This window comes from Mustela erminea, chromosome 3 (assembly GCF_009829155.1).
Source record: "Mustela erminea isolate mMusErm1 chromosome 3, mMusErm1.Pri, whole genome shotgun sequence".
Taxonomy (NCBI): Eukaryota; Metazoa; Chordata; class Mammalia; order Carnivora; family Mustelidae; genus Mustela; species Mustela erminea.
In genome coordinates this window covers 132,319,051-132,345,537 of record NC_045616.1, presented here as the reverse complement: position 1 = coordinate 132,345,537, position 26,487 = coordinate 132,319,051, and the positions used below count along the sequence as shown (strand labels likewise).

Here is a 26,487-nt window from a genome sequence, read left to right as displayed (position 1 = left end):
TGCTTCTCCCTCTCCCTCTGCCATGGCCCTCCGCTCCTGCTCTCTCTCTCCCTCTCTCTCTAAAATAAATAAAAACATTTTTTATATTTTTTTTAATAAACATATATTTTTATCCCAAGGGGTACAGGTCTGTGAATCACCAGATTTACATACTTCACAGCACTCATCACAGCACATACCCTCCCCAATGTCCATAACCCCACCCCCCTTCTCCCAAACCCACCCCCCAGCAACCCTCAGTTTGTTTTATGAGATTAAGAGTCACTTACGGTTTGTCTCCCTCCCAATCCCACCCTATGACCCAGCAATTGCACTACTGGGTATTTACCCTAAAGATACAAACGTAGTGATCCGAAGGGGCACATGCCCCCGAATGTTTATAGCAGCAACATCTACAATAGTCAAACTATGGAAAGAACCTAGATGTCCATCAACAGATGAATGGATCAAGAAGATGTGGTATATATACACAATGGAATACTATGCAGCCATCAGAAGAAATGAAATCTTGCCATTTGCGACGACATGGATGGAACTAGAGGGTATCATGCTTAGCGAAATAAGTCAATCGGAGAAAGACAACTTTCATATGATCTCCCTGATATGAGGAAGTGGAGATGCAACATAGGGGGTTAAGGGGGTATGAGAAGAATGAATAAAACCTTTTTAAAAAAATAATCTTTTTTTAAAAATTTAGATAGTTAACACACAGGGCAATACTGGCTTCTGGAGTAGAACTCAGTGATTCATCGCTTACATACAACACCCAGTGGTCATCAAACAAGTGCACTCCTTAATACACATCACCCATTTAGTACCCCCCAACCCCCTCAATTAAACCTCAGTTTGTTCTCTATTGTTAAGAGTCATTTACGGCTAATTTCCCTCTCTCCTTTTTTTCTTTTCTCCCTTCCCACACATTCACCTGTTTTCTTTCATAATTCCACATGAGTGAGTTCATATGGTATTTGTCTTTCTCTGACTTATTTCATTTAGCAGAATATAATCTAGCTCTATCCATGTTGTTGCAAATGGCAAGATTTCATTCTTTTTGATGGCTAGGTAATATTTGAGTGTGTGTGTATGTATGTGTGTGTGTTTTAAACATCTTCTTCAGCCATTCATCAGTCAATGGACATTTGGGTTCTCTCCATATTTTGGCTATTGTCGATAACGCTGCTATAACATTATGGTACTTACATGAAGTTTGTTTTTATACAAAATGTTCTTAAATCAAGTCTTTCTTGTTTCTATACCTGAGTAAAGGACACTTGTTTTGATATAAAAAATTATTTCCCAAATACACAGAGAAGAATCAGAAAATATAGGAAAGCACATGCATACACACCCATACCCCCCCCACACACACAGAAATTAAAGACAACAACCGGGGCGCCTGGGTGGCTCAGTGGGTTAAAGCCTCTGCCTTCGGCTCAGGTCATGATCCCAGGGTCCTGGGATCGAGCCCCGCATCGGGCTCTCTGCTCAGCAGGGAGCCTGCTTCTCTCTCTTTCTCTCTCTCTGCCTGCCTCTCTGACTACTTGTGATCTCTCTGTCAAATAAATAAAATTTTAAAAAATAAATAAATAAAGACAACAACCATAGTTAATATAGTTAACACTTTATTGTATATTCTTCCAGTTTAAGACATATGAAACTTTTTTTAATGTCTTTAAATTATCAAATGCTTCTCTCTGCAGCATAATGCTCAGAGACTGATTACTACTGTTTCAACACAAAATTCATTCAAATGGATCCTCTACTGTTAGACATTATATTTAAAAGCTGCTAAGAGAGTAAATCTTAAATGTTCTCACCACACAAAAAAAGCAAATGTGAGGTGATGGATGTATCAACTAACTTTTTACCGTGGTAATCATTCTGCAATATATATGTTTATCAAATCATCACATCCTATACCTTAAACTTACATAATGTTATACATCAATTATATCTCCATAAAACTTGAAAAAATTACCCTTTGGTCACTACAGCCATCTTTTTGGAAGGAAGTGGGCCATGAACAATTGCTGAAGAAGGAAAGCTGTATTTTGGAGGTCAAATATACACATATTATACTTGATATAAAACTGATTAGAAATGAGATCACTTTAGAAGGAAGGATGGTACAACTTAAAATATCATTCTCATTAATTTCCTTTAAGAAAAACGCCAATGAGGGAAGAAATAAGTATATTATATTATGTATATTATTATATTAACATTATTATGTATTATCAGTATTAGCATTATTATATATAGTAAATATTATATTTACTATAATATACTATAATATATGTTTAGACTCCTCCCCTTCAGATTTTCTATTAATATGACCCACTAGGGCACCTACTATAATATGCTATACTCTAAGTCTATACTCGTCCCCTTCAGATTTTCTATTAATATGATCCACTGGGGCACCTGGGTGGCTCAGTAGGTTAAACACCTGGCCTTTAAAATCCATCTGTTATTGGGACGCCTGGGTGGCTCAGTTGGTTAAGCAGCTGCCTTCGGCTCAGGTCATGATCCCAGTGTTCTGGGATCGAGTCCCGCATCGGGCTCCTTGCTCGGCAGGGAGCCTGCTTCTCTCTCTGCCTCTGCCTGCCTCTCTGTCTGCCTGTGCTCGCTTGCGCTCTCTCCCTCTGTCTCTGGAAGATAAATAAAATCTTTAAAAAAAAAAAAAATTAAAAAAAAAATAAAATAAAATCCATCTGTTATTTGCTAAGAATATATTCAAAAAAAAAAAAAGAAAGAAAGAAAGAAAGAAAAAAGGGGAGTGCATTGGGGGAGGTGGCGGTGGACGGGGGGATAAGACAGAGAGTCTTTTTTTTTTTTTTTTTAAAGATTTTATTTATTTATTTGACAGAGAGAAATCACAAGTAGTCAGAGAGGCAGGCAGAGAGAGAGAGAGGGAAGCAGGCTCCCTGCTGAGCAAAGAGCCCGATGCGGGACTCGATCCCAGGACCCTGAGATCATGACCTGAGCCGAAGGCAGCGGCTTAACCCACTGAGCCACCCAGTCTTAAGCAGACTCTCTGCTGGCCCGTGCTAGGCTCAAACTCAACCCTGAGATAATGACCTGAGCTGAACCAAGAGTTGGACACTTAACCAACTACGCCACCCAAGTGCCCCAAAATTTGTACAATGAAAAGCAAATCTTGCCTTCACTCCTGTCCTCTGGTCTATTAGATCACTTTCCCACAGGCAACTAGTTACCAGTTCCTTGATATCCTGCCAAAGATAATCTTTAGATTTATAAGCATGTGGACCCATGTATCTTCTAAAACATCATAAATGGTAACATTCTAAATATACACACAATTCTCTCCCTTGCCCTTTTACTTACTATATGTTGGTATTATTATGTACAGAACTGCCTTAAAAAAACAAAGGCTATACAGTAAATCTCTTACTATCCAGACTCTACCGGGAACCAGAAAGATTTAGATTTTAAACAGCTTTAGAGACAATTTTTAATTACTTGTCCTGGTTATTTAAATTCTTGATAAAAAGAAAAGTTGCAGATATTAAAACACTATTAAGCTCAAAAGCTTTATTCCAGATATAGCTGATTCTCATTCCCAAAGTTATGTTCTAAAAAGTCGCTGTAAAGACTGAATTAGCAAATACTGAATCATTGCTCGTAGTCTGGAAAACACAGGGTTAAGTTCCTGCAAACTCCTGGTCATATTTTTATCAACTGATTAATATATAGCCTTGTTTTATGTGTTTCTGTTTAAAGACATCTTATTTAATATATATTTATGATTCATTAACATTGAACTCATGGCCAATAGCACTGTAACTCATGCCTGGACAAAGGTTACTGAACACACACATATTTTCTCTGTCAAATCTGTGCTCATTCACATCACACCCTTCTTGTCCTTAGGAACACAGCACTTCTAAACCATACTTGGGGGCCGTTTTAAACAGCCAAACCACCAACAAAAGACACATTATGTGTGGAAAATATAACTTAGACCACAAAAAGGACACTTGTTTACAGTGTAAGAGTTGGAACAAGGAGACACAGTTGCACCTTGTTTGACTCATCTGGGAACAGCCACAGCAGGCACTCAAATTTTTCTCAGCTCTGTGCACGTTCACTAATGCTTGTGAAAGCACCATGAGTATTAATTTGGGGGTTACCAATATACTTTAGTGAGTGGGTAAACTCATAAATGCAGAATCCAGGGGCACCTGGGTGGATCAGAGAGTTAAGCGTCTGCCTTCAGCTCAGGTCCTGGGATGGAGCCCCATAAAGGGCTCCCTGCTCAGCGGGGAGTTTGCTTCTCCCTCACTGCCTGCCACTCCCTCATCTCTCCCCCTGCTCACACACGCTCTCTCCCCCTGCTTGCTCGCTCTCAAAAAAAAAAAAAAATATATATATATATATATATATATGTGTATATATATATATATATTATATATATGTGTGTATATAGATATATATAAAAGGCAGAATCCATGAAAGAAGGATGACCATCTTTAAGAAGAAATGTTATAGCATCTTTTTCTATGACAAACAGAATGTAACTAGCCACAAATGAGTATTACTTTCCACTAATTCATGACAGATTTCTATTTGATTTCTATCACACAATTTTACATCCTTATATGGAAATATCAAGACAAATTTAAATGCTACTTCTATCCCACGCTGGGTATAGGGATTACTTAAAGTAAAAAAGGAAGAAGAAGTTTCCTAAAAGCTATTTTTCTTTTCTTTTTTTCTTTAAGTAGGCCCTATGCCCAGTATGGGGCTTGAACTCACGACCCTGAGATTAAGAGTTGCATGCTCTTCCAACTGAGCCGGCCAGGCATCTCCCCTAAAAGCTATTTCTATACAGGTACACGTTTTAGCAAATCCCTAGCTAATATTAATATTCGTATTTTATTTCCTCATTAAAAACTATGTCATCAAAAACTTCAAAGTTTTCACCTTATTTTACATCGTATTTCTAATAATATTTACAGTAATTGTGCCCAAAAATGTTTCATGATAGAAATAACTTTTCTGGCTCAGTTTATATTTTCTTATTCGAAGTGGCTTTCCTTTGTTCAGAATATAATATTTGAAATCGAAAGTTTAGTCTTCTTCTTTGATTTTGTATGAGCTTTCACATAGACATTACAATGATATTGAAAGTAGTTTTTGATAGATTTGAGTGAAAGCTGTGTGACTTGCAATGTAGGTAAATCAAGTTCCAACTTTTACATAATGATCAATTTTTTGAATTAAACTCCCCCAAAATGGTTATTTTGAGCTTCTCTGTCTAGAAATTGGAGCAGCACTCTGAAGAAAGCAAGGACAAAATAATGTGTAAGTAATACAATGAAAATTTGTCATAAGAAACCTAATTTCCATACCTTAAGATAAGATCAGAAAGAAAAAAGAACACAAAGGGAATAAAAGAAAAAGACATACTTCCTAATCATGGCATACTTTCTCAAAACATACATATTTAGGAGAAGGGGAAGTGTGTTGGGAAGAATTGCTGAGATGATGCTCAGACCAGAGTCCCTGGGTGATTCTATCAGGCAAGGGACAAGTCAGAAGTACGCTTGACAAATAAATTCTAAACTGCTCCGAGTCTTAGTTCCTATCGCTTATTGAAATTATGTGGACACGGGATTAGGTCAAGTCAAAAAAGCCCACGTTCCGTAACAGTTTAAACTTCAACTATTTACTTGCACAAAAGAAGAAACCTATCTTAAAAGTGTCTAATTTATTACAGACAAGAACAAACAATGCAGGGCGGATCAACGGTCTCCGGAGACAGCAGGAAGGAGCTCTGAAGTTACATCAATGTGGACACACACTGAATAAAGGTCATTTTCCAAAGCAATTAAAGCGATGATGTCAACTCCCACCTAGTGCAGGGTGTTTCTTAGTTGTTATTGTATTGAAAGCAATTGCCTTCTTCTCCTCCTTGCCGTACTAGACAACCTGTTTTCTAAAACAAGTAAAAAGTCACAATTTTAATCTCCCAATTTCTACTTCAGATACAGAGACGATTTAAAATTATTTTACCATCTGTATTACTCACTCACGGAGCATACACACAAATTTCACAAAATAAAATTCACTAGAAATTAATTCTAGTATCATGGAATAACTTGGATCAAATTAAAACATGTAAGTAAATGGGCAGGACTATAGCAAGTCGCCTTATTTTAATGACAAATATATGACAAAATCACAAATTATGCAAAAAGCAAAATAAGAATCAGGACTCCCTTCCCTAGCTAAACCCCCACCAACCTGCCTTCCTGGTTCCTCAGAGAGGCTCACTCTGCCCCCCGACCTTAAATCATTCTTGTGAATATTGGCTCATGATACCCGGTTCTTTTCTTCATAGAACTTGAAACTTTACATTTATTTCTGTTTGTTTAAGCCAGAAGCTCTATGTACACCAAGGTATATGTAGCTTTAGCACATAACACAACAGGCCTAACACATATCAATAATTTCTGAAAGAATAAGGTAGACATGGGAGTGGTAGACAGTCTTCGTGGGATAAACAAAGACAATATGATCCTGACCATGAAATATATGCCACTGCCTAAGCCACAGTTTTAAATACCACAGTTAAAAATGTAGTCTTAAGAGTCCTAATGCATTTCAGCATATTTGGACAATCTAGCAATAAAAATAAGAAATGCTTTTGTCCTAAGAAAGATACATTATCTGAAAAAAAAAAAAAGAATCCTAATAATCACTAAAGACTTCCTAGTGCATAAGCTAAATATAAAAACCCTAAAGTATTAACAAATTAAATCCAGCAACTTATTAAAAGTATAAAGTTCACATGACCATGTAGGATATACCTCAGAAAATTAGAAAAACTCAATGTAACAAATAACACAGGGAAAAAAAGTATAAGACTCTCAACTTAACACCCATTTCGACTCTTTATAGCGATTCCCTATAAAGTTCCTAACAAAAAGTATATAAATCACAGAAATTCCATTTCATGGTGCGATTATCCATTAAGCTTCAATGATACTATGTCTAAAAGTGGTTACTATGTCACCTAAAAAGAGAGCAAATTATGGGTGATTTTCAGCCTATCTCTAAGTATTTCCAAATGTTATTTCAGACACAACATGAAAAACTTTGGAAATGTGCTATGTTCTAGTCTCTGAAAAGTTAAATTATTCCTTCATAATAATCCTTCTACTCATAATATTCTAAGAAATGGAGTAGTAGAAAATTCTGTAGGACTTAAAACTAGTGAATCTGTTTCTTCCAGTATTAGCTTATCAGTCCGATCTTTTTCTACTTCCCTCCCACCCATACCTCTGCTCCCCTCAGCTGCGCATGTGCCCAGTCCCCACCCACGTATCCTGTCGTTCTTTGTTCATGGGGGCCCCCCAGTACACGAACATATGCACATCTAAGATTTCCCTCCTCCCCCTCGTCACTATTCAAAGGCTTGCTCTCCTCTATGACCAAGTTAAAATTCCGTTCTTCATCAAGCCCGTATGAGTACCACTTACCTGACCGTGTAGCATCACTTGTGTTCCTGAAGTACTTTGTTTTACAAGGTACTTTCAATACCATCACTAATAAACAATTATTCTCACAAAAAGTCCATTCCCTTAGTGCTCATAAAGTCCTCCAAGATTGGCATTACTTGTTCTCATTTTACTGAAGAGGAAACAAAGGTAGAGAACAGCTACAGGACCAGTCCACAGGCACATGGTATTAATCCTGTGAAAACCAGGAAGCTAGCTCTTACAGTTACAAGACTAATGCTTTTCCAGCTACCTAATGCTTTCTCCCACTTCATTTTTCTCTATTTTTTTCATGTATTTTTGTCTTCTCTTCACTAATGAGTTCAGGGACCAAAAGGTAGTTTCACCTTTAGACAGTCAGAACAAGGCCAGGCACACAGAAGGTGCTAATATCCCAGATTCTATCTACCTGCCCTACCTTCTCTCAGAGAAGTCTTGGAAAGCAGCAAAGAAAAGCATGAAAGACGTGAAACGTGCAGACAAAAACTAGCCTGCTGAAAATACATTTAAGAAAAGAAAGAAAGAAATGAAAACAAATTTTACCTTAAAAGAAAAGTAGCAGATACCTTAATTCTTACTTTGTTCTAGCTTACCATTCCAGGTATAGAAGTTACAAGAAATCCCAAGACTAAGGGAATGGGAATATGGGTAGAAAGAACTAAGAGATTAAAATTCTACGTAGAGCAGAAGGACTTTAAGACACTGGGATGTGTAAGGTTTAGGAGTCCATGGCTTTAGAAAAAGGGGCTGGTCTGGAGACCAAGGTCAGTCCAGTAAAGCACCCTATAACAAGTATTTCAGGCTTTGCGGACCATGGAGTCTCTGTCACAACTGCTCAATTCTGCTGTCGCACAAAAATCAGTCACAGATAATACATACACAAAGATGCACGCTTGTGTCCAATAAAACTTTATAAATGTTTATTTAAAAAATTTATAAATGTGGTGTGCCAACCCTTGCATTACTTGGTCCAACCACTTAAAAACTCTGTCACATCTGTCAAATGTGCTTTTCACTTTCAGTCCTAGTTTCTGCCTAACTCAACCAGGAACTGTTATCACCCCATGGCAGGCATTTATATCAATTCACAGAGGTGGTCTGGTTGTCATTGTGACTTAGGGGCACTACTGACAAGGGTCCAGGGATGCTAACATGTGGCAAGACAAGGGGCAATCCTCATCAACAAAGACCTGTCCTGCCCAAAATGCCAACAGCTCTGTTCCTGAGAAACAGGGCAGCCTCCCCCATCCCAACCTTCCCACCCCTCAAGCTGCTTCCATTATCGCAAAGTAGGAAACGAGAAATTCCCGATAACACTGACCATCGCTTAGTTCTGTTTCTCTTTCCATTAGGCAGCACGTACACACAGGTACCCATACCAACATATACATGTGCAAACACAGGCACAGAGATTTGAGCGGAGAAAAAGAAAAGGCCACTCCACCCTCTTAGTGGTGCTGCTTTTATTTTGAAGGCGTTGCTAAGTGAAATGTGTTTTATGCCCACGGGACACGCAAAGGTTTGAAGGAAAAAGTGAGCTGTTTTCCACCAACTGAAAAGCAGCAGCAACTGGTAGGCATTTATTTCACTATCATAAGCTTATTGAATTCCCTCTCCTCCCCCATTTTTCGTTTCTCTCTGATATATGTCTCCTGGCCTACAAACAAAGGGTGCCACCCCCCAGTTCCTCTGTTTTTGGATCCCAGGAAACTTGGCACCCAATAAATCGATGGTCTCTCATAACTTCTCCAGCATATCTCTTAATTCAACTTGAGACTGGAACCGACTGACCAGACACGGCCCTACTGCAGCTGTTGGATAGGAAGCATTACAAGATAAGAACTTGGTTTAAAGTCACTATGGTTAATAAGTGACCAAAGTCTGACTCAGCCAGTGTAAAGACAACCTGAGCCGTGTGCTGGTGAGCTAGCACAAAGAGAATGGGCACAGGGATGGCGCTGGGCAGGGTGAGGTGAGGTAGGCCCTACACTGAGGAGAACAGCTGGTGAACAAGCAAGCAAGTGAGCACACTCATTTATCAGACAGAAATGTCAAAGTGTCTAACTACTTTGCTCCCAATTAGATTTCTAATTTACTACAGCTTCAAGCTTAATGAGCTCTGTAGTTATAAGCTTGTTCATCTGGCAGAAATTTATTGAGCATCTCCTCTGAGCCAGGTAGTTTTCTGGAAACTGAGAATACGGCATTCGACAAGATATAAAATGACCTACCGTTTTTCTAGATCTTCCATTCCAGAATGTTTGCATGCAGGAAGAAGGTAGAGAAAGATAACAAACCTAAGTTAAAATATGATGAGTGTGGATTTAAAAAAAAAAAAGTGGAGGGACGTGACAGGGAATGACTAGATGGCTACTCTGAATGTATGGTCAGAAAAGATCTCTCTAGAAAGGCATTTGAGCTGTGATCTGACTGACAAAAAGTGGTCAGCTAACTGAAGACCTGGAGAAAAGTTCATCCCAGACAATGGGAAGAGCCTAAGCCAAGGGAGGACCAAACACCTCATGTTTTGAGGAAAGGAAAGAAAACCATCATGGCTATAGTTGGAGGAGGAAGGCAGATGAGAGCTACAAGAGGCAAACTAAAGCCACGATCACTTAGGAACCAGGAGGCCATGGTTACGAGCGTGGCTTTTATCTCATGCATGATGCGGAATCTGTAGAGATTTGATACAACACACAGACATGATTTACATTTTGAAAAGATCAGTCAGGCCCAGGGAGGAGAAGAGTCTGTAGGGCTATAAGAATGAGCACAGGAGGGGTGCCTGGAGAGATGATGAGACATGATCACCAGAGACATGATGACCGGTGGCTCAGTGGGTTAAGTCTCTGCCTTCAGCTCAGGTCATGATCTCAGGGTCCTGAGATTGAGCCCCACATCAGCTCTCTGCTCAGCGGGGAACCTGCTTCCCCTCCTCTCTCTCTGCCTGCCTCTCTGCCTACTTGTGATCTCTCTCTGTCAAATAAATAAATAAAATCTTCAAAAAAAAAAAAAAAGAATGAGCACAGGAAAGCCATTAGGAGACCACCTGAATGATTCAGGTAAGAGATGAGAGTAGATTAGATTAGGAATCCAGCAGTGAAAATAGAGAGGATAAAAAAGATTTAGAATATGTTTAAAAAATAAAGTCAACTTAAACTGGATATGAGGAGCAAAAAAAAAAAGAAAGAAAATCCAGGATGACATCTTAACTTGGATTTCCTAGGAAACAGAGCTTGAGACCTAAGCTTATTCTTTGTGGGGGACAGGATCCCAGGGAAGGAAGAGTGAGCGGAAAAAAGAGAAGTAAGGCAGGAAAGAGGGAGAATAAATACAAGGCATCTGCTGAGCTGGCAAAAGCTTCAAAAACAGACAAATGACTGCTAATCTTGTAAAACTTTTTCAGAAGACTGTACAAAACCTGTGTGTCTTGGAAACTGTCCAGTGAGAGGACGAAGAAGAAGAATTTTCCCTTCTTTACCCTGTCTCCCACCAATTCTACCCCACAAGCTTTTAACCCTTCACACTTCTCAACGTGTGACCCACTCCTTCCAGAGCACCTACAGGTCCAAAATGGCCAGTGTCAAGGTGTGATGGTCTTGGACTGTCAGGTAGCACAATGAATGCAGGCTGTCTGGTCCGTAAGAACAGCAGCAGATGCCAGGGCTTCATGGCCAAAAGAACAGCATGAGGGGCAGGCAATTGGGAGTACCTGAGGCCAATTAGCTCTGAACTGGCACAGAAACCCACAGAGCTGACTCTGGCTTTCAGGCTTATGGACTTGGGTAAACGGTGATCCCTTTTACTGACACGCAGAAGACTAAAAGGTACCAGATGTTTGCAAGAAAAATCAAGAGTTCTGCTTAGTACATGTTCAATCTGAGATACGAATCAGACATCCAAGTGGGTATAAAGTAAGCACTGGAGATTGAAGAGTCTGGAATTCAGGTGGGAAGACAGCACTATAGACATATTTGGCAGTCATAGGGATAGAGATGGCACTGAAAGCAAGAGACTATGTAAGTTTAAGAAAGGAGGGAAAAAGGATATAGAAAAGAGAAGAAGTACTTCCTAAATACTTTGGCCCACTGATGTTTAGAAAATGAACAGAAGAGGATGAAGCAAAGATTAACAAGTGGAGAGTAAGACCAAAGAAAAAACCAGGAGTGTGGCGCTGTAGATGAGAGAGCAATGTATCTAGGAAGACAGGGGAGAGCTATGCTGGAGGGTAATGGGTACGGTGAATGAGAACAGAGACATGATGACCGGAGGTCATAGGACCTTCACAAGAGGGCTGCGGGGGACCAGTGGGAATAGAAACCTGACTGGAAGAGACCCAGAGAAGATTCATCAAGGAAATGGAGTTTGTGGTAAAAGGGGAGCGAAGAAATGGGAGGGCATGCACAGACAAGGGAAGCTTTTCAAATGACTGTCATCAAGGTATGTTCGTACACCAGTGAGAAGAAACCAAAAGAGAGGGAGGAACAGATGACACCCAAAGGAGGATCACGGTCTTTACACAGATCCATGCTGACGTCAATAAACTGCGTGCCATGCAGCCAGACTGCCCTCATGTTCACTTTGATAGGTATACTTTTCTAGACAAGAAATAAGATTCATGATAAATTCTAATTATAGTTCTGCTTCACACACACACACACACACACACACACACACACACACACTAAATCCCACAGAGGAAAATCAGACAATTTAGCTACATAATCAAATATCACCATCTAGTGGCTGAAACCTTAAAAGTCAACTATCAAAGTTTGGACTCACACCAAGACTCCTGAAAGGTATATCCCAATTAGTAACAATTCTAGTAAAAGGTGTCTGCACAAAATAACTTATAAAAAATCTTAATATTACATGAAACGCAACAATCACATAAAAAAAAAATCCTAAAACATAATATCTGAAGTACGTGTATTGAATGTTTCTGAGGTGCCAGATGACATGTTAAGCTCTTTCACATGGACTTGCTTTTTAATCCCCCAACAGTCTATGAGAGAAGTCTTACCACTTTATACATGAGGAAATTGACACTTAAAAAGTTAATAATCTGCCAAAGGTTTCATAGACAGACATGATAAAGCTAGGATCTGAACAGAGGTAAGATGACTTCAAAATCCACACTCTTAATCACTTTACTCACAATACTATGCCTGTGCATTAAAATTACTTAGTGTTTAGAGGAGAACACCAGTTTTTGGTTACAAAGAATTATAAATACTAAAGGGAGAACTCCAGATCTTAAAAACCATTCGATTGCAAACCAAAGTTTTCTAAGGGTAGTTAGTTACTAATGAAGGAAACTGACAGCAGGAGCCTATAATGCCAAAAACTTGTGCCGCCTTTTGAGGATGACATTAACACACTTGGCTTGTGCTATATTTCATGTGTTCAGACCACACTCTAAGTGCTAAATAAAACTAAATGAGAAAATACTAAGTGCAAAAAAAAAAAAAAAAAAGACAGAGGAAAGAAAGAAAAGGAAGGAAGGAAGGAGCTAGGGAAGGAGGAAGGGAAAAAAGGAAGAAAATCACAAGGAGGCAAAAGCTAGAAAGTAGAAGTAACTCCCTCTTCTTCATCAACCTTTCTCCCTTCCTCCATCTCTAGCAAGTCCTCCAGAGGCACTCCTACTTCTCTACCATTCTAATGATTCATACTAATGCCAAGTTCAAAGCTGTTCCAAATTCTGATGCACTTAATCTTTACCATCATTTAAAAACAACAACTAAAAAAAGTGACACGATTTTAAATAACCTCTGAGATGTGAACTTGAGGAGTTGAGATTCTAACTCAAGAATTAGAAATATGGGGGCGCCTGGGTGGCTCAGTGGGTTAAGCCTCTACCTTCAGCTCAGGTCATGATCTCAGGGTCCTGGGATCGAGCCCCGCATCAGGCTCTGCTCAGCAGGGAGCCTGCTTCTTCCTCTCTCTCTGCCTGCCTCACTGCCTACTTGTGATCTCTGTCTGTCAAATAAATAAATAAAATATTAAAAAAAAAAAAAAAAGAATTAGGAATATGTGCAACTGCAAAATTCCCCCCCCACCCCATTTCCAGACTGGGGACTTCTGCCACTGCTCCCAGAGCACAGGAAATAATTTAAAAGGCTAACACAGTGACCCTGAGACCATAACCAAGCTAAATCAAGAGTCAAATGCTAAACCGACCAAGATGCCTGGGCGCCCCGGATTTTTTTTTTTTAAATCAAATTTACGGGACTATAATCTAGATGCCAAAACATGTACCCATTTTAAGCATATCCTTCAATGAGTTTTTACAAATGTACACATACAGGTAAATACCACAACCATTCATCATAAGAACCATTTTTATTAACCCAAAAAGTTCCCTAGGCCCTTTCGCAATCAACCCACCCCAATTTCTGGTTCCAGACAAACACTATAGATTAGAGCTCCATTTAGGGGTTGCATAGATGGAATCAGTATGCCCTCTTCCTGACTTCTCTGAACATGATCATTTTTGGATGCATTAATCATCCCTTTTCATTGCTCCATAGGACACTGCTGGATGGATAAACCACAATTTATTTCTCTATTCACCTGCTGATAGATATTTTGGTTGTTTCCACTTCAGAGACACTATGAATACTACTACTAGGAACACTGTTAGGTAAGTCTTTGAGTGAATATTTTCCTTTCTCCTGAATAAATACCTAGGAGGGAGTAGACTGCTAGACTGTATGGTAATGCTGTATGTTCAACTTTAGAAGAAATAGCCAGACTGTGGTCTAAAGTAGTTAAACTGTTTTACATTTTCATGGACAATGGCTTGAAAGTTTGAGTTGTCCCACATCCTCCCTTGGTATTGTCAGTCCTTTCCATTTTAGCATTCTGGTAGTTACACAGCAGTATGCTGTAGTTTTACTTGGAAGTTTTCTAGGGCCTACTCATGCTGAACAGCTTTTCATGTGCATGTGGGCCATTCATGTATCTTCTTTTGTAAAGCTTTAGGTCAAACTTTGAATCCAATCTTTAACTGGCTAGTGTCTTGCCACTGAGTTGTGCCAGCGCCTTATGTCCTATGTCAGATATGGACATAGGAAAATGTCTTATGTCAGATATACACATTATAAATATTCTCTCTGAATTTTCATTTTCTCAATTATGCCTTTTGATAACCAGATGTTTCAACTTTGCTCAACTACCACATAAATGTGAGTAATTTCTGCACCTTATATTCTTTTCATGATCTGTAGATATGCATTCTTACACTAACACTATTAAGGCACAGCATTCAAGAATGTGCTGATGCAATAAAATAGCATTAAGTTCTCTACATATTTTTTGGCCCATAGAATTATTTTGGCCAGTCTAGATTCTTTCCATTTCCTTATGAATTTAAGGATAAGCTTGTCAAGTACTACAAGATCAAGCCTGCCAGGATTTTGATTGGAATTTTATTACATTTACAGCTTCATTTGAGGGTCTCATAGGAGCCACAAATTGTTCTAATTTGGGGGTACTACCTCCGACTGGATGCTCAAAGAGGGGCTCATGGAGATGATCACATGTGAGTGTAGATCAGAAGGACAAGAAGAGAGAAATTAGAAAACAGAAGATAAGAGCTTTTCCGACAGAGCATCACAGGACAAAGTTGTATAAAAACTTTGTTCAAAAACACAAGGAAGGCCAGTGTTGCTAAAATGTAGTGATAATGAAAATGCTTAAAGATGAAGTTGATTCAGAAGACAGGCCCTGAGGTTCTGTAGTGTTTTGTTTTGTTATTTAAAAGATTTTATTTATTTATATGACAGAGAGAGAGAGATCACACGTAGGCATAGAGGCAGGTAGAGGGGGAGAGGGGAGTAGGCTCCCCACTGAGCAGAGAACCCGATGCAGGGCTCCATCCTAGGACCCTGAGATCATGACCTGAGCCAAAGGCAGAGGCTTAACGCACTGAACCACCCAGGCGCCCCAAAGAGAAGCAGGTTCCCCATTGAGCAAGGAGCCCAATGCGGGACTCGATCCCAGGATTCTGGGATCATAACCTGAGCTGAAGGCAGCAGCTTAACCAACTGAGCTACCGAGTCGATCCTGTTTCATTTTATGTTTTTTTTTTTTTAATTTAGCTTCACTATTCCTCCTCGAATTATTTTTTACTTCTCATATTAACTTAAATCAAGTTTAATGTTATCTTAGGTCTTTTTAAACTATTATTTCTATTTAGTTTTGGCACAGAGTAGCCAAACTGTTCAATCCCACTAGATTCCTTTTATTCTGTTTAGTTATCTTCTAAGGCTGTGTATATATTACTCCAAAACAAATGCTGACCAGCAAAAATATGCAATCATTTCACAGTGTTCTCCATTCAAAATAAAGCACCGAACCCAGCTGATGTCAGTGAAACGACTCAATGTTTTGACATGCAGGCAGAAAACAAGAGTTATTTTGTTTATCTACAGAGTTGCTATCTCCCTTGTATCACAGGAAATTCAGAGGGACTCCCATGGTAATAACTGAATAGCTTTTCCCTCCTGCACACTAGTGTGGTCTAGAGAAAAAGGCATAAACAAAGTTAATGAACTTTTAACAGGCACTTACAGGAATTTCTAAAGATGTTTTATCGATGTTCTGAAAATGATTTCATAAATGCGGAAAATTTATAGTGGTTTTTCTTCTAAGAATGGTCAATCTTGAAAAGTTCTGCTTTTTTTTTGGAAGATTTTATTTATTTATTTGACAGAGAGAGAGAGATCATAAGTAAGCAGACAGGCAGGCAGGGCGCGGGGGTGGGGAGGCAGGCCACCTGCTGAGCAGAGAGCCTGACGCAGGTCTCGATGCGGGTCTCGATCCCAGGACCCTGAGATCATGACTTGAGCCCAAGGCAGAGGCTTAACCCACTGAGCCACCCAGGTGCCCCGAAAACTTTTTTTTAAAAGATTTTATTTCTTTGAGAGAGTGCGAGTGTGAGAGAGAGATCATGAGCAGGGGAAAGTGAAGAGGGAAAAGCAGACTCCCCACTGAGCAGGGAGCTGGAAGTGGGACTCGACCCCAGGACCCTGGGATCATGACCCAAGCCAAAGGCAGACACTTAACTGACTGAGCCATGCAGGCGCCCCAAAAGAAAGTTTTTTATGCATAAAATATCAGAAGTAGGATTAAGAATATAACATATTAGTTGTCCTTGATTGTTATTTATTTGCCATCATTCATTTCCAATTTGAGGGGCTAACATACTCTAGTCTAGACACCATTTGATGTTTTATATTAAAATATATTAATAAAAGATTACTCCAAAATCAAAAATAAAAAGAGAACTAGAAACTAAAATGTTGCTTCTTCAAATCTGATTCATTCACAACAAAAATGACTAACAAGGAATCTTATACCCACCCTGAGCAATTTTAATTAAGAAGAAAAAAGAACAAAGAGAAGAAAACTGCTTTTTGTTCAGTACTGCTTTTTTTTTCTTTTTGTGTTTTTTGTTTTGTTTTGTTTTGTTTTGTTTTGAGAGAGAGAGATAGATCACAAGCAGGCAGAGAGACAGGCAGAGAAGGAGGGGGAAGCAGGCCCCCCGTTGCGCAGAGAGCCCGATGCAGGGCTTAATCCCAGGACCCTGAGATCAAGACCTAAGCCGAAAGCAGAGGCTTAACCCACTGAGCCACCCAGATGCCCCTCAGTACTACTTTTAATTTCTCAAATTTTTCATTACCACATGGAAGTTACCAGTCAAAGGCATATAGGCCTGATTTTATTTTTTTTTATTTTTTTTTTTTAAAGATTTTATTTATTTTATTTGACAGATGGCGATCACAAGTAGGCAGAGAGGCAGGCAGAGAGAGAGGGAGGAGGAAGCAGGCTCCCCGCCAAGCAGAGAGCTGGATGCGGGGCTCGATCCCAGGACCCTGAGATCATGACCCGAGCTGAAGGCAGAGGCTTTAACCCACTGAGCCACTCAGGCGCCCCTAGGCCTGATTTTAGATCTCTGGATGACCTGAAGGGTATTGTCCTAAACTCAGACCTATTCAGATACCACTCCTGCCGACCATACATATATCTTCTCGAAATAATATCCTTAGTGCAAATAAAAAAAAAAAAACCACTCCTCATGTTGGCTAGTATAATTCTCTTAATATATTTCATTCCCCGAGGATAAATGTTTCAGGATTTTATTTAAGATTTTGTTTATTTGAGAGATACAGAGAGACAGAGCATGAGCGAAGAGTGGGAGAAGCAGACTCCCTGCTGAGCAGGGAGACTGATGCAGGGATTAATCCCAAGACTCTGAGATCATGACCTGAGCTGAGGGCAGAGGCTTAACCAACTGAGCCATCCAGGCACTCCAATATTTCAAAATTTTTATTAAAATATGACTTTCAGCAGATATTAAACACGGTAAACTGACATAGGCATGACATCTTTCAAATGGCTGCATTGATGACAACCTCATGTTACTTCTCTCCCAATATGATACAGTAGAAAGTACAAACCTATTAAGTACTCTTGCAGAAAAGTCAATCAGAATCGAAATCAAATCTCCATACCTCAGTTGACAAAAAACACATGAAATAGAGGAACAAGTTAAATGACATCCATAAGGAAAAATTAAATAGAAAATTGGTCTAGACTCTTCAAAAAAGTCACTATCAGGGGGGGATAAAGTAGGGGACCTAAGTAGACACTAAAGAGCTATAACCATGAAATGAATGTGTGAACTCTGACTGGATCCTGATTTAAAAACAAAACAAAACAAAACAAAAAAACAAACTGTAAAAAACATTTCAATGAAAATTAGAAAAATCTAAATGTGGACTGCATATTAGTTTACTGAATTGTTAACGTTCACAGCTTTGATAGTTACAGTGTGTAGTAAGAGAATATTCTTATTCTTTTTTTTTTTTTTTTTTTTTTTAAGTAGACTCCATACCCAACATGAGGCTCAAACTAACAACCTACAGCTCAGGAGGTGCACGCTTTACTGAGCTAGCCAGGCACCCCCGAATATCCTTACTCTTATAAAAAGCATGCTAAATTAGGAGAGAGGTGTCATGTCTACAACCTACTTTCAGACATCATAAAAAAAACCTGTAAATTTATAATTACATGTCAGTGTATATATGTATGTGTAGAAATAGATAAATAGAGCAGTTAATAGGAATTTTTTGTCTAGCTAGAGGGAATACAGAGGTTGAACTATTATTTTAACTCTAATGTAGATTTGAAATTTTTAAAAATACAAATGTCTTTTTCCACCTCTAGGTTATAAAGATACCCTTCTATATTTTCTTTCATTAACTGTGTAGTTTTACATTTCACACTAAGGTTTTTTTTGTTTGTTTGTTTGTCTCTCTAGAGTCCATATTTGTATGAGGTATCAGATAGAGACCATTTTCTTTTCCTATATAGAGAATTCCAGCTTTCTCTATAGAATCTCCTAGTCAATGGGTTCAGTCCCCACTGATCTGTGAAAGAATGATTTTTGTTCCCATGGAAAGACCTAACCAGAGACGGGGAAAAGGAACAAGAATGTAGGAAAAAAAGGAAAACAGAAAAAGGTAAAGGGTAAAGAGCAAAAGCATAAGTGCTTAGCAGAATAAGGGCTGAAGATAAGTGAAATTATTATCAAATTCCTATGCACAACCATATTTATTGAAGTACATAAAAGCCAATGAAAAAGGATAACTGAACATCTTTAAAAAAAAAAAAAAAAAAAAAAAGTACATGCCCTCAAAGCCCTTCAGGAAACACCCAATTTGTCTGGTATATAATAACACAAGGACAAAGTTTTCAGAAATTAAACTATCTCCTACCAACCAAGAATGCGGATTACATTTTACTCAGCATTTACTCTTCTTCAGACAAAACAAAAACGATAGCAAAGCAGACATTCCAAGCATCTTAGGGACTCTTCTACAAACTTTCAGACTCCATGGAATGTTTCAAGGTGTCTTTAAAACTTATTTAATTGATTAATTTACCATCTAGATCAGAACTGTAAGACATGAATTTATAGAATTCACAGCTCTTCATCTCATCACTGACAGAAATGTAAACCGTTCTCTGTAAGAAAACCTTAAAAACATACCTTTTATTTTCAGCCAAACTGGCTCCTTCATCCTTCAGCTGCTTACTCTTCTCAGCACAGCCCTCAGAAAGCATTTCCTTCCTTCGTTTAATGCCATGAAGCCAGTTCCCTTCTTCATTCTCCACTACATCCTTCTCATCGGCAGCTTCAGCTTCAAACTGCTGGGAAGTCACCTTTGAGACCTTCTCGCCAATTTTCCTCTTCCATCCAAAGGAAGCCATTCTGGGAAATTACAAAGAAACAGCTTTAAAATTCAAACTTGGCCTTTTATAGAAGTTCTCCAAATAAAAGGTGAAGAAGGGATAACAGAATCAGACTGGCACCACTTTTTAAACTCCTAATTAAATGGTGGATCAAGGCAAGAGTCAACAAAGGTTGCTAACATCATAAAGAAAGCCAACTGGACAGTATCTCCTGGTGGAAGGGCCATACCACCAATGAAGTTCCTATGAAGGTCACAGATGTTGGACCTATGAAGTCAAAAACTAATTCTGAATCAGACTGAGTGTACCAAACTCTACCAGTTTATAAGAAATCTGTGATGTGGATGAGCATGCTAGATAACATGTTGGAGATGAAGACAGCAAAAACCTTTACAAAAATAAAACTGGTTTCTTCAAAAAACAAACTTCCAGGAAAAAAGAGAAAGATGGGAAATTAAAAAGAGACTTCAGAGACATACTAAACCAAATAAAACCTATGCATCTTGTTCAGCTCTGGATTCAAAGAAGCCAGTGGGAAGGAAATATTTATGAAATAATAGGGGAAACCAGAACACTGATTTGATATTTGATATCAAGGAATTATCGCTATTGCTTAAGATATGATAATACTATTATAATTAATGTTTATAAAAAGAACGTTTATCTTTTAGGAATGTATGCTAAAATATTTCATGAGATTAAATGATATCTAGAAATTTTTTCAAAGTGATCACTAGGGGTGCGGTTGCAACAGAGGAGAAATATAGATGAAAAGATTGCTCTGGGCTGATAATTGGTAACATTAGGTGATACATACACAGGATTTCTTCTACTTTCCTTTCTCATACATGTTTGAAATTTTCCACAATAAAAAAGTTTTTAAAAGAGTCAAACTTGGTAAATAACTTAATTCACAGAACTACTGGGTAAATCTAAAAGATGATACAAGTTGAGCTGTTTTGTAAATCAGCAATGATACACAAATGTAAAGGATAAGAAAGAAAGGACAATTGGTGAGACAAAATTAAAGAAAACCATAGAAGCACTCAACAAATTATGTATTTAGAGAAGGGATTTACTGAGGAATTCAAGAACTCTTACTATGTGCATGGATGAGCTTAAAGACACTGAGAAATTCCTGGAATTGTATATATATTTTTTTCTATGTGTGCATTCTGGAGAAGAGTGTCTCAGCTTTCATTCCATTCTTAAGGGAATCTAAACCCAGAGGTGATTATAATCAACTAAGGGCATAAGGAAAAGCCATGAAGCAGAGGTGTTTATAAACACTATCAAAGAATGGGCATTGTGGGAGTAAGGGAGAGAGAGAAATGAAATAAGTTCTAGCAGATGTCAAGGTCTTCATCACCGATGTACATGGCTGAAATAAAATACAAGTAATCAATAGAAGAAAGGAGACAAAAAAGTAAAAGGGACTATGAAGTTATTCACATGGGAAGGCCCAACGGCAGAACTTGGAGGGGTAAAAAAATTATAGGTCATGTGCCTAAGTTCTAACGAATACAAGGAAGGTTCAATAAATTGTAGCAATCAAGAAATGCATGGGCAGATACACATGAATCACATGCTTTCCACTGGAGCAGGGATTTTTCAAAAAGTCCAGAGGGGTAATGTATTATAAGCTACAGTGGGGAATTAGGACAATGCCAAACTCTCTTCCCAGACCCGTTATAATATAGGAGATATCTTATATGATATATATATATGAGTTTCCTATGTCTGAAGAGGACTTTAAGTAACTTAGGGGAAGAACCAAGAAATGACTCAAAATGAAGTGTGGTTACATTGGAACAGAAGGCCAGAGGCACAGAGTTAAGACAGTGTAAAAGAATAAATCATTAGGAAGGTCTCATAAGATACCAAGTTAATATATCTAGATAAGAACTCTAGTGTTTGTAACTGTCCCTATGAGAAGAATGAGGATAATTACATTTTCTGGCTTCAAGTTTCCAAATGCAACTTTGTTTCTAATTCAGCAATGTGAGGAACCAGGTAATGTGGGAACCCCGTTAACAGATGACAATTTGGTATATTTATGTAGGGAAATTACATTAAAAATCATCAGTCGAGTCTATATTATTACTGGGAGCAGGGGTTAAGATGGAGAGGAAAGGAAAAAGGAACAGAGATCTTCAACCCAAACCATTGTTCTAAATGTCAAAGACAGGGACAGGCTTAGACCCCAGATGGAGGTTCTCAACCATATATGGAAAAAGTCACACACAACACTGCCTTGGGTGTTTCTGCCATCTTCCTCCACAAATCCTTTAAGCTCTCCTAGAGGTCAGAGGCTGTGGAGGTCAGGCGAGAATGACATTACATGTGTATACAAGGCCTGATTACCACTAGTAGTTGAGAAGTTTAGTCTTGAAGAGAGAGAAAAAAATACATTCCTCTCAGACAAGAGTTAATATTGAGTGAAAAGCACAGGCAAGTTCAGGGATAGGGGGAAAAAATAATGAAGGATTTCCTATCCCTAAGCTTCACATTTCCCAGAGAAATAGGCAGCTCCAAGTAAAGGGAAAAGAAACAGTTTTGAGTATTTGAGAAGAATAGAAAAGTTCCAAAGTAATCACTATAGAGAATGGGAAAACAGGAAAAGCAACACGGGATGGATAAAGATAGCAAACAGTATCAAGGTCCCACTCGAGGTTAAAAAGCATGAATCGGTTCCCAAGACCATTAGCAGAGCTTTGTATTTTGTCTTCAAAACAAGACGACAAGAGTAGGGTCAATATACTCCAGAATAAGTGTTATTAGAGAGTAAAAAAGGATACTATAACTTCAATGTTGACACTTGAGGCTTCCTGGAGGGGAGGATGTTAAGTTTTGAAAAATAAAAGTTGGCAGCCTTAAAAGGAGGGTGAGTCCTAAGATATATGCGAAACAGTCTCTAACCTGAAAAACGGAACACTCAGAGTTGATTCAGGTATCTTAATTAGTACTAGTCTGTTGTTCCATAAGGTTATCTGAACGTCAAATTAAAACTTCTTATAAATAAGGCTTTCTTGAGTCTACAGTTAGATGCACAAGGCGCCAACATCCCAGCCCTTACGTTTTTTCACCTGGGTAAGAAGTCATATGGGTAAATCATAATCCTATAGGTTTCACATTAAACTCATGAAACAACACAAATTCATTTAATACAGACGTATAGTTAATGAACACCATGAAAACTCTGAACAACAAAGCTGGGTTCTAAATTCTTCTGTTGGTCCAACGATCCTTACAGCAGGCATTCAATCACTGTGGACGGCTGGACAGTTCTCCCAGCCACAAGCCCAGAATGCATGTCTTCACTACACTGGAGGATGCAGCACCAAAGACGAGAAACCGCCAGCATCCTTAGGAAACCGAAACAGCATCCTTCGGGTACCGGGATGTACTCGGAGGTCAGAAATTCAAGAAGCGATTTACCCGAAAATGGCACCGTAACAGAGAAACCTGTATTAGCAAGTTCCCCGTGCGAAGTTCATAAAGGCTGCCCTGGACGTCCCCCGCGAGTTCACCAGGCCGTGCTCAGCTGCAGACACCCCCATCGCGGGGTGGGAAGCAAGCTCGGGTCCGCTCCTCCCACCGCTAAGGGAAGGTCGAAGCAGCCCCGGCCTCCGTGGAGACGCGGAAGCCGCTCCTGACGCAGGCGTAAGGGAGGGCCTGACCCCCTGGAACCGCCCGTCTCCAGAGATCAACCTTAGCGTCCCCGCTCTGCCCACACCCTTGTTGGGTGTCAACTCCGACGTCTGAAGCTTTTTCCCCTAACCACCAGACGCACCAGCCTCGTTTAGGATTCTTCCTCCAGCTTCCATCATGGTCAGCGTTAACCCCACTTACCTGACGACCACTCCCCTGGGCCCGTGTTTACATTGTGCTTGCCTTTACCCACCGGAACCGGAAGCTACCCTGCTGGACCTCCTACCGACCCGCCTTTGGCGCTAGGTCTCCCAAGAAACTGACCTGGCCGACCAGGGGCGTCGGAACCACGCCGAGAGACTGGCAGGGAAGAGGCGACTCTCAGAGTCCTTGTGGTTGTCAATCCCTTTCTCGGGACCACAAATCCCAGAGGTCACTGCGGCCGTTCCCACCCCACTACCCTCTGGGATTTGTAGTTTGAGCCACCCGCGCCCCGAGCGCCCTCTAGTAGCAACCGGGAGCGTCTGGCGCACAGGCGACCGCAGTGCGCGGGAGCGCGGGAAACCAGGGCTGCGCGCGCTGAGGGGAGCGCAGAGAGAGGCAACCCCAGCCAGACTGCGTGCCCCGTTCAGTACGCCGATGGAACAGTCGAGGCTGAGGGAAAAGATTTGGGAGTATTTCATCCCATTACGATAGGACCCTCCCCTAAAGGACTTTACAGCCTAAGAGACCGGCCAGACACAAAGGACAGAAGCAAAACTCCATGGCAAAGGAGTCCAGGGCAGCAGGTCGGGGAGAGAGGCCCCTGGTTCAAACGTAGGCTTCACGTTGGAAAAAACAGGTAAGTTGGGCCCATAAAAAGTATAACCTGAAAGTAGCTGTGGTCTTGATGAGGGAGCACGAGGCTGGCTGAGGACAAAGCAAAAGCTGGCGCCTTGTACCCCTCCCCCCATCCGCTTCCCCTCTGTCCTGTGTGTAGCATCCCTCAGGCAGCCCCGACTGCCAGGAACAATAAGCAAATAGTTAACTTGCGGAGCTCACAATCCTGCTAGGCCGGAGTCTCCCTTGGCTTGCAAATGTCCTAAATCTCACTAACAAAGACGATTGATAGCAGGATTGTGACCCCCCACCAAAAAGTCTCCCAACTATCTTAATGTTAATGGCTGGTCTGAAGACAGCATGGATCAAGCCGCCAGGGCAAGGCCTCCGGTAGGCCTCCGAAATCCTGGCACCTGGTAGGCCCTCTTTAGCGTGTGAAAACTCCCGTTGAAACCTCCCTTCTCCTCACCTCACCTCACCTTTCTAGGTTCTAGAACTTCATCAGTTTGTGTCTTGAAAATAATTAAGTGGGAAAATGTATCGCAGAGAACTGTTCAGGAAATTGAAAAAATAGGATTGTAGATTTGCCGATGTAGCTACCTTGTGCGAAGGAAGATCATTTCTGTAGACCAGGCTTTCTCAACCTCAGCGTTCTGTTTCAAACTGCATCCTCCTTGTTGGGGAAAGGGAGGCTCTCCTGTGCGGGGTAGGATGTTCAGCGGCATCCCTGGAATCTACCCACTCGGTTCCATCCACTCCCACCACCTCTACCACCTGTTGTGACGACCAGAATTGTCTCCAGTCACTGCCAGAGGTCCCTGGAAGGAAAATCGTTCCCCCACCCCTGCCCCGTTGAGAACCGCTGTTGTGGAACAATGATGCTCCGAGGTAAGCCTCAGACCCCCGAGGGTTGCCAAGACCTTTTCACATTATCTTCCTGTTCACAGTAAGACGTCGTTTGCCTTTTCACAACGTTGACATTGCCCTGGTAACGGAAAAGCAGTGGTGTGTAAACCTGATGGCAGCTCAGCCATCAAGGCAATGATACCAAACTGTGTAGCTGTCCTTGTATTCTTCTCCACCACACTCATAGTACCCCCCCCCAAAAAAGACCACTCAAAAATATCCTTCAGTGGGGCGCCTGGATGGTTCAGTGGGTTAAAGCCTCTACCTTCTCCTCAGGTCATGATGTCAGAGTCCTGGGATCGAGCCCCCCATCGGCTCTGCTCAGCGGGGAGCCTGCTTCCCCCACCCGCTGCCTGCTGCTCTGCCTACTTGTGATCTCTCTCTCTCTGTGTCAAATAAATAAAATCTTTAAATATATATATATATATCCTTCATGAAGCAGTAAAACTTATTTTATTAAAATGACCCTTGATGCTCATAAAGTACTTCTGCTGTGTATTGAAGTACGATGTCTCAAGTAAAAGCACTTGTGAGATTGCATTATAAACTGAAATAGATACGTTTTTGTGGAATACAACTCTTATTTAGAAAAACAACCAGCCGTCCAGCTGGTTATTCAGGCTTGGGTAGTGATAGGCCTTACCCTGAAAGTAAACAAATGGAGCCCGTTAACTTCAAGAAAAACAGTTCATGGTGTTGCCCAGAATATACTGTCATATCATAGAAGTGTATCATATAGAAGTATATAACTTCTGATATTAATTATGAAAGACACAAAGGTAGCAGCATGTTTCTTAATATGGGGAGAAGCTGACATGGCCATGTTCATTGCAAATCTAAAACACTGAAAATCCATCAAGCCAAATGTTTATGATTTGTGTACTTTTCTAAGCTACATACCTCTATAGCCTTTAAAGAACATGTATCTCCCTGACAAGACACTCACCACAGCTTTAGGCCTTATGGTCACATTCTTCGTGCTTGGTTCATAGTAGCTGTTTGAGGGCATATGGGTTGCAGTGCAAATTATTAAGTGGTACTTGAAGGTGTACCCCTTTCTAGGGATCTTTTCCTAAAACTCTCAAATAGTTTTACACTGGTAAAGGCAACCTCCCACACCAAGTTTTCACACTACCTACCACTTACTTAAGCCTATGAACTTGAAGTACCTATTAGAGTATATTTAATACATTTCTCATGCTGTTAATTGACAATATAATCATTTTCCAAGTTGCTGGAAATCCTCTGTTTGTCATAGTTACCATTTATTGGCACTCACAATAAATAGAACAGCCTATTTGTCTACAATAGGACAGTTCAA

At 40.1% G+C, this 26,487-nt stretch overlaps 1 protein-coding gene and 1 long non-coding RNA gene across 7 annotated transcripts in view; one reads left to right on the top strand and one right to left on the bottom strand.

Moving 5' to 3' along the window:
- The window catches only part of TTC33 (tetratricopeptide repeat domain 33), a 31,221-nt gene extending 7,372 nt beyond the window's left edge, over positions 1-23,849 (bottom strand). Inside the window, exons 1-2 of one of the 6 annotated variants that reach the window (XM_032337527.1) lie at positions 23,766-23,849; positions 19,588-19,809 (exon numbers count right to left, since the gene is read on the bottom strand). In XM_032337527.1, coding sequence (XP_032193418.1) covers positions 19,588-19,808 — 221 coding nt within the window. In that variant the 5' untranslated portion in view covers position 19,809; positions 23,766-23,849. The other 5 variants (XM_032337528.1, XM_032337530.1, XM_032337531.1 and 2 more) reach the window with 5 other exon arrangements.
- A 102-nt stretch (positions 23,850-23,951) lies between these two features.
- LOC116586949 lies at positions 23,952-25,479 on the top strand. The gene is made up of 3 exons (XR_004284219.1): positions 23,952-24,282; positions 24,948-25,148; positions 25,443-25,479. It is a non-coding gene; the product is annotated as an uncharacterized LOC116586949 (long non-coding RNA).
- The last annotated feature ends 1,008 nt before the right edge of the window (positions 25,480-26,487 follow it).